General features: G+C 34.8%; 1 protein-coding gene across 1 annotated transcript; it reads right to left on the bottom strand.

Annotated features, from left to right (window-relative positions):
* Positions 1-450: 450 nt before the first annotated feature.
* LOC101964443 (ferritin heavy chain) lies at positions 451-1,010 on the bottom strand. Its single transcript, XM_040292131.2, has one exon. The coding sequence runs from the start codon at positions 1,006-1,008 to the stop codon at positions 451-453; it is 558 nt and encodes a 185-aa protein (XP_040148065.2). The 5' UTR covers positions 1,009-1,010.
* Between the last annotated feature and the right edge of the window lie 7,936 nt (positions 1,011-8,946).

Genomic DNA, 8,946 nt, shown 5'->3' with positions numbered 1-8,946 from the left:
GATAAGGTGGGTTTTTTTTTCCTTTTCCTTTTCTTTTCTTTTTTTTTTCTTTCTTTCTTTTTTTTTGTCCGAACTCACTACAGAATACATGTTAAAAATAGTGGTGAATTATATGTGGCAAAGAGCATCAAATATAGCAGTTTATTTCATATAATTGCCTCAACATTAAGGTCAGTGACACCTGTGGAAAGATTAATTAATTAGAAGATTTGTTGATATACAAAACAAGATATAAATAAAATTTTGTCTGATGATTCATTTCTCTAAATTACCATGTCTTTATTTTTGACGGGGGAGTACTAAATTTTTTATTTGAGGTATGATACTAATTACATGACATAAGTGGATATTTTGATATAACTTACAAAAAAGGTGAAGATAACCCCAACATGCATGCACTGCCTAGGTGACCAGAGTGGTCACTTCCAGGCTATGGGGAAGGAAGTCCGCCTAAGGCTCAGCTCTCCTCTCACTGCCTCCCAGTTTGTGCTTCTCAAAGAGATACTCTGCCATGCCGGATTCCGGGGCTCCCATCTTGCGCAAGGTGGTTACATGGTCACCCAATTCTTTGATGGATTTCACCTGCTCATTCAGGTAATGAGTCTCAATGAAGTCACACAAGTGGGGGTCATTTTTGTCAGTGGCCAGTTTGTGCAGTTCCAGGAGTGACTGGTTCACACCTTTTTCCAGGTGGTAAGCACATTCCATGGCGCTCAGCCCACTCTCCCAGTCATCAGGGTCTGGTTTCTGGATGTCCTGGAGGAAGATCTGGCCACCTCGTTGGTTCTGCAGCTCCATCAGTTTCTCAGCATGTTCCATCTCCTCGTGAGATTGGTGCAGAAAGTATCTGGCGAAGTTCTTCAAAGCCACATCATCGCGGTCGAAGTAGTAAGACATGGACAGGTAGACGTGCGAGGCGTAGAGCTCCAGGTGGATCTGGCGGTGGATGGCGGCCTCCGAGTCCTGGTAGTAGTTCTGGCGCACCTGCGAGGGGGACTCCGCTGTCATGGGGCCTGAGGAGAGGCGGCTGTAGAGAGGCGCTGGAGCAGCGGCCGAGGCCTTGGGGAAGTCCAAAGGTGCTGGGAGGAGGTGGCCGAGGGCTGCTGGTGATGAGCGAAAGGGCCCGGGTAAGGTCCAAGACCTTTGCAGCAGGTAACCGCAGGATGCTGCGCAGAGAACAGCTGGCCTACCGTATTCTTCTGTTTCAAGCACCTTTAAAATTTCGATGCGCATCTTTTACAGTGAAACATCCAACCCAAACCAACCAACCAACGATTGCCATGACAGAATATTATACACTGGTAGCCATAAGCAACAGACTTTTGTTTTCTTACAGTCTTGGAGGTTGAAAGTCCAACATGAAGGTTTGAGTTGGGTTGACCTTCTCTGTGATCTCTCTGGTCCTTACAGACAAGGCTTCTTGCTGCCTCTTCACCTGGCTATTCCACTCTGTAGGAGTGACACTGGTGTGTCTTGCTCCTTTTGTAAGATCACAAAAAAATAATGAATTAGGATCTCATCTTAATAGCCTCATTTTAAGCTAATTGCCTTTAGAAAGGTAATTATATACTGTCAAATAAAATTATATTCTACAGTACTAGAGATTAAGACTTCAACATATGAATTCTGTGATGGAGGGACACAATCGGTCTACACACAAAAGTTTGATCCTTCAGTCCTTAAACTGGCTCCGTGATTTCTTTATTCACATTTTTAATAACATCCTCAGAGTCACTTGTAAATATATGTTTTAGATATCAGATTCATGCTGCCATTTAGGCGTAGTCATGTGAGATATGGAAAGTAGAGCTCTTGCTGTTATGCCTTAATTATTTCCAGGACAGTTCATATATATGGTGAGTCATCTTGGGGTACTTATTATTCCAAATAATATATTTATTCTATGTATTTATGGGTTTGAAAAGTCTCAACATCTATCCTCTAATACCTTAACAGTCCCAGTGAGTGGCAGTGCCTTCTTGTTTCTGACCTACTTCCAAATTGGTTTCAAATATAGAGGCAAGTACAACAATGGATCAGTGTGACAGTGTTCTGGAAGTAGTTAAAGGATGCCAACCTAGAACTTGTTTCTTCAACCCTGTGATGGTGTTTCCAAAGGTATCATGTGTTGAAGGCTTGGTTCCCCATGTAGCAGCATTCAGAGATATGGCCTTTGCGGAGTGGTTAGATCAAGATGGCTAACACCTTAAGTGGATTTATGATTTCATGGCATTATTGGAAATTATTTAGGAGGTGGGGCCTAGTTGAAGGAGTGGCTTCTGTGGGAGAATGCCTTTGGGTATTATATCTTGTCCCTGTCCCCTTGCTCTCTCTCTGCTTCCTGACTGCCATGAAGTGAGGATCTTCACTCCGAAGCTCTTCCACCATATTGTTCTGCCTCACCTCAGGACCTAAACAATGAAACCTGCTGATCATGGCCTGAAAACTCAGAGACCGTAATCTAAAACGAAACTCTCCTCTTTCACTTGTTTATGTCAAAATGCTGACTAATACAATTCCCTTCTATTATCTAAGAAGTTTTTGTATTAAAATTCTTCTTACTTAAAATATCCACATTGAATTTTGGTTCCTGTGCTAAATTCCTACTTAAAACTCTTCTCACCAATTGTCTTCTGTAACTCTCTCCTATGACCTATATCTGGAAAATTCTATTTTTGAACATTTCTTTTGCCTAGTTTTAATACCTCCCTTAATATTTAGATTAGATATTATTCTCTGGGTGTAATGTTAATATATTAAATGCAAAAATGACAGCTATCGCAATATATCAGGGATAAATGGGTCTTTGGGTGATCTCAGAATTTTCATCCTGAAAACAAATGGACAATGTTGGAATGAGATAACTTGGATTCCATTTTTTCTGGTGCCAACACCACATAGAGTAGGATACCAAGGTTAATGTCTGTCAGATAACAACTAAAAAAAAAAATCTCCTTTATAAGAATAATTGGCAATGAGAACACAGGGAATTTTTCCACATAGTATTGGCAACTCATAGTATCCATTGAAATGAGAGGATCATGAAGACTGAGAGCAGTTGCTATCATGTGAATCTCCCCTTTTTTCCAAGAGTACTGTGTTACAGTCTAACCTTAAACCTACTGACAGAGACTTCAAGAAGAGAAATAACAAAATTTAAATAAATCCCTTGCAATTGGGACACTGCTAGAATATTAATTTTATATTGGTAAAGAAAATGGTAGCTAAAGATGTGACCCCCTACTACTGAAATACGAAGGAATGATGCTTCAACGTTGTACTGAATATGAATATAGACTATTGTCTAGATATGGTTTGAGTGTGTCTCCCGTTCTATGCTAGAAACCTGGTCCCCAGTAAGACAACACTAAGTAGAGCCTTTAGAGTTGGGCTTGGTGGAAGGTCATTGAGGCCTTGGGGGAAAAAAATAAATAAAAATTCTTATAAGTAATCAGTGCTAGTCTTATAAAGGGTATTATTTCTCATGAGAATGGATGATTATAGATCAGTTCAGTTGTCTTAGCCTCTTTCTTGATTCCTGTCTTGTCATGTGATCCCTTCCTTTCACACATGCTCCCACCATAATGTGTAATAGCATGTTGTGATGCAGTAAAAATGCTCTCGCCAGAAGAACTAATAAGACACTGAAACCACTTCCCTGAACCTCTACAACTGTGAAATAACTAATTCTCTTTTCTTTATAAAGTACCTAGCCTCAGGTATTTTGTTATAATAAAACAGAAAACTTACAATAAGAATACTGGGGATGATAAGAAACAGACATTTCTCTCAATATTTGTATAAACAAAGCATGCATGGGCCTTCTGATGGGCCTGAAGCAGGCCTCTTGCTGAGTGAATTGACAATGCATATATGGTCATTTGGGGTCCTTGATGGATATGGAAATACAAAAAGAAAGAGGCCAGAGATTTACCACTAGATACTATGAATTTTTAATTGAATTAGAGATGCTTTCACCAAATTAAAACATTTGCATTTGAAAAAAGTTGAGTATCCTAGGCAAAGCCAATGGAAACTTTTTAAGAACAAAGGGTTATGTTTAAGAAAGTATTAGAAACAGCCCAAGACAGAAAATTCAGCTTAGAAAATTTCCTCTGTAAGCAAGAACTGTCTGTCTCAATTCACCTCTTCCCAGCTTCATTTGTGTGGTATTTCAAATTTTGTTTGACTTAGAACTAGACATTCTGCTTTCTAAATAGAGATTTCCTTGCCTGTTTCTAAAAGTTTCCTTAGGACATTTTATATTTTAACAATAAGTGCTAAAGCCTCAATGTAGCAAATTTTTTTCATGCACAAACATGGAAGCTAATTCTCTGTATAAATGAAGAGGAGAACACAAAAAATACAAGGACAATTTCACTGAATTATACATAAGCAACAATTGTACAGATAATTGATTTCCTTCCAGAAATTGTTCTTTTTTTCTGCTTTCTGATTTTTGCTTTTGCTTTTCTCATGATTTACTTAATGCTTCATATTATCTTACTTACTTACCCCAAATTCCCTTTAATATTCTTACATAATTACCAACTGGTTACATATTTCCATATATGAAGCACACATTTCTTTATGCATCCATCTCTGTCATTCAACAACAATTAATGAAGATATCGCAGTTATTAAAATTCCCTCTAGTAGAACAAAAATTTCCATTCTTTTAATTTCAGAGACCACCCAACCTTTGATCATTTTGTTAATTCAAGATGAGAAAATGTAGAAGCAAAAGGAAAATTGAAAGCTTAGTTAGTGTAGGCCTCCCCCAACCCATGGACATTGAAGGGACTGGAGTGTGAAAATTTTAATACACATAGAGTTTCAAATTAGGTGATGAAGACAGTTTAAAATTAGATTATGTTGATACTTTTCCAGGTCTGTTAATATAATAAATACCATTGCATTGTATCTTTTGGTTGAGTGGATTTTATGGTTTCTGAATTATATCACAATAAAGCTTCAAAATAAGAATAAATACCTAAAAAGAAAACTTTTACTTGATTACAAATATATTAAAATAAACTCAGATTCTTACTTTCTAATATCTATATAGGATTCTTTAGGACTTGTCCTGCTTTACTTCTCTAATCTCATCTCTAGTTTCCTGTCTTTCACTTTCTCTATCCATAATGATGTCTGTTCATTCTTGGAAATCTGATAATACTTCAATATTTTCCCATATTAATAACATAGAAAAATTTATGTTCACTGATTTCAAGTATCTGTTCTCTTCATGTTATTTTTTTCTCTAGTATTATTCAATTCCAGGATTAATATATTAACTCAGACAAGTTTTCTCTAACTAGTTCCTTTTGTATCCAGTTTATTCCAAATTTCCCTATAACAGCGCTATTTTGTTATATTTCAGATAACTGTTTAAGTTTCGGTTTATTTCCAGTATACTTTCATTAGCATTCAGGCTTTATAAGCATAAAGATCATGTAATTTTCATTTACTTGGATATAGCTGTGTTTAGAATAATTCCTCACATAAAATAGACTCAATGATTGTTAAATAAGAAGAAAACAAAAAAGTAAGCTGACTGCATTAACTGTGCTTATGGAGCACCTGATACTAATAGGGAAATAAAATCCTGGGTTAAGTGTCAGAATGATTAGCATTTCCACTGCCAGCAATGACTGGATAAATAACTTTAGAAGATGTGGTTAAATTCTCAGATCATCATTTCTTTCCACTCCAAAATGATGACACTGGTACAAGGTCTACCTACAATATGCTAGATGAAAATTTCAAATGAAATAAAGATATGTTGGGCTTCTATAAAACATGAAATGAGAGTAAGAATAATGTTGCAATATTTCATTGAGACACTACAAAGCTCTGTTAATAATTCCTCCCTTCTGTACATGGACTTTTCCTCTATAAGGAATTTCTTAGTCATACACAACAATCTGGATCTACTCTGTATTATTATATTTCAAAACTAATATTAGCATTGCTTTGTTATTGATTTTCTTATAAGATCATTCTTAACTTTCCAATAAATTATCTCTCTCCACCCATCTATTCACATTAATATAAAGCCTTTTGGAAAATATTTGAGATAGAGCTATTTGAGTTTAACAGTGATTTTGACCATGCAGTTTTCTTTAGCAGTCTTTATAATGACTTCATTTTTTAAAAAAACCTAGAATTTAAAATGCCTGAATAGCAATGGTAGTGATATGATTTCATCAGTATTTATAGCTACATAAAAATGATTTACAGAACATTTCCACATATATTTTGAAACATGATTACTAATAACTGTTTTTTTATTGGAGTCTTATAGTAATACATAATAGTCAGGGTTTTTTTTTGACAAAATCACATATTCATGGAATTTGATCCATTCCATTTCAGCCTGTGGTGCAACCCTCTTCTTTACCTGTCCTGCTCTCTTTCACTGTTCTCCTTCCTCTACTCTACTGATCTTCCTTTCAATAGTTTATTTACTTTCACTTAGTGCTTTATACATAAAAGTGAAATTCACTGTGACATATTTATACATAAACATAGGGCAATTTTTAGAATGTCATTCCATATTTCTGCCCCTTTCCCATTCCTCTCCCCTCCCTTTTCTATTTCACGGATCTTCCCTGTATTTCTTTTATGTTATATGATCTCCCTTTTTCCTCTTTAGTTTGTTGCCACAGTCCAGCTGCAGCAAAATAATCGGGGGGTGACGAATAATTTGTGTACGTTGATATAGCAGGAGTAGGAGCCGTTTATTGTAGGACAACAGAGGTATTTATACATTTTGCACAGCTTATCTTAATTAGCATAAACTAGATACATCAGTCAACCAATAAGGAATCTCCACACTTAATGGCTCGCTTTTGTTACTTCTCAAACCATTCCCTCTGGCATTTTGCTAGGCACCATCCAGACTTGTTTATGAACTCTAACATTCCTCTGGCAAAATACCAGGTGTTATTTTGACTTGTTTACAGACCTTAACAGTTTTTTCTAACTTATTCATATAAGAAGAAACATGCAACCCTTGATTTTCTGTCTTATTTCACTAGAAAGATGTTCTCCAATTACATTGACATATCAACAAATGCCATTCTTATTTATAGTTTAATATTTTGTATATACATTACAACACACACACACACACACATACACACACACATATATATATATATATATATATATATATATATATATCACATTTACTTTATCCATTCATCTATCAACATGTATCTGAGATGGTTGCATAAATTGAATATTAATGAATTGTGTTGCTATAAACATTGAGGGGGTTGTATCAAGATAATATACTGAGATGCTGAGTTTATCTTATTGGGATAGGAAGGTCATATGGCTGTTCCATTGTTAGCTTTTAGATGAATCTTCTACTTCTTTCCATGGTTGCTGCACTATTTTGCCGTCCCAACAACAATATTTGACTAGATTTATTTGACTAGAGTTTCAAGACTACCTTGGATAAGGAGTTGAGAGAGTGGACATCCTTGTTTTGTTCCTGATTTTAGAGGAAATGCTATGAGTTTTTCTCCATTAGTATCATGTTGGTTTTAGATTTGCCATGCATATCCTTTATAATATTCTCATGATAATTCATGTGTTCTATTGATTTTGGAATTAACTTACATGTGGAAATAATTATTCCATATTTGAGATATATTATTCATTAGGTATCTCTATTTTTAAAAATTAAGCACTTAATACTATAAACTTTCCACTTTTTTGATATATTGTATCTCTATTCTTACTTGTTTACAATAATTTCTTGATTTCTTTTCCTCTTTGATAAATTCTTAATTAAAAAGACTTGTTCAATCTCCATTGTTTATGTTGTCTGAATTATAGTTCTTACTGTTGATTTCTAGTTTTATTTCATTATGATAAAATAGGATGTATGAGCATATATATATATATATATATATATATATATATATATATATATATATAGTATTTGTTAAGACTTACACTGTGGGCTGTGGATATAGCTCAGTTGGTAGAGTGATTGCTTTTCATGCACAAGGCCATGGGTTCAATCCCCAGCACACACACACACACACCCCAAAAAAAGACTTACACTGTGGCAAAAATATTGTCTATTTTGGAGAAAGTTCCATGAGCTGGTGAGAATAAAGTAAAATTCAGTTGTTTCAGGATAAAACATTCTGCAGATGACTATTACTTCATTTGATTTAGAGTAATATTTATTTTACTAATATATTTATTGATTTTACGTTTGGATGACCTGTGACAAAGGTGTGTTGAAATTACACAATATTATTATATTGTTGTCATTCTTGGATTTAATGTCAATATGTATTTTTTAATGTAGTTAGGTGCACTGATATTTGAGTCATACTTATTTACTATCATTATTTCTTCTAAATGGTTTAGTCATTTTACCAATATGTAGGGGCCTCCTGTGACTCTTCTGATTAACTTTTACTTGAAATATACTCTATGAGATATGAGAATAGCTACTCCTTCATGTTTTGGACTCCATTTTCATGGAATAATTTTTTTCCATCCTGTTACTTACAGTATTCATATCTATCTGTCCCTGATATATGTCTTCAAAATAGCATATAGTAGATCTTGTTTGTAATCTATCAGTTAATATTTGCCTTTTTATTGGGAAGTTGAGACCATTTGCATTCAGGGTTACTATTGAGGTGTGTATGTTCTTTCCTGACATTTAGGTTTTTTTGTTTTATTTAATTCTACCTTGATTTTCATTTATCTATTTTCTCTCCCATGGATCTTCATCTATTTGGAAGTTTTAGGGTTTGCTTTGGGATTCCTCTGTATGCTGTATATCTTTTGTAGTGCTGGCTTAGTTGTCTTAAATTTATTTAGTTTTTCATCACCATGGAAAGTTTTTGTTTATTCATCATTTTTGGAAAATAGTTTAATGTAGGCTGTTTTCTTTTAGATCTTGAAATA

Source organism: Ictidomys tridecemlineatus, chromosome 9, assembly GCF_052094955.1.
Source record: "Ictidomys tridecemlineatus isolate mIctTri1 chromosome 9, mIctTri1.hap1, whole genome shotgun sequence".
Classification (NCBI taxonomy): Eukaryota; Metazoa; Chordata; class Mammalia; order Rodentia; family Sciuridae; genus Ictidomys; species Ictidomys tridecemlineatus.
Note: the sequence above shows the minus strand (reverse complement) of the source record. Positions and strands in the feature narration are given on the sequence as shown.

What these genes read in the sequence shown, in the direction of transcription:
- LOC101964443 (XM_040292131.2), bottom strand. Translation starts at nt 1,008, where the DNA reads ATGACAGCGGAGTCCCCCTCGCAGGTGCGCCAGAACTACTACCAGGAC.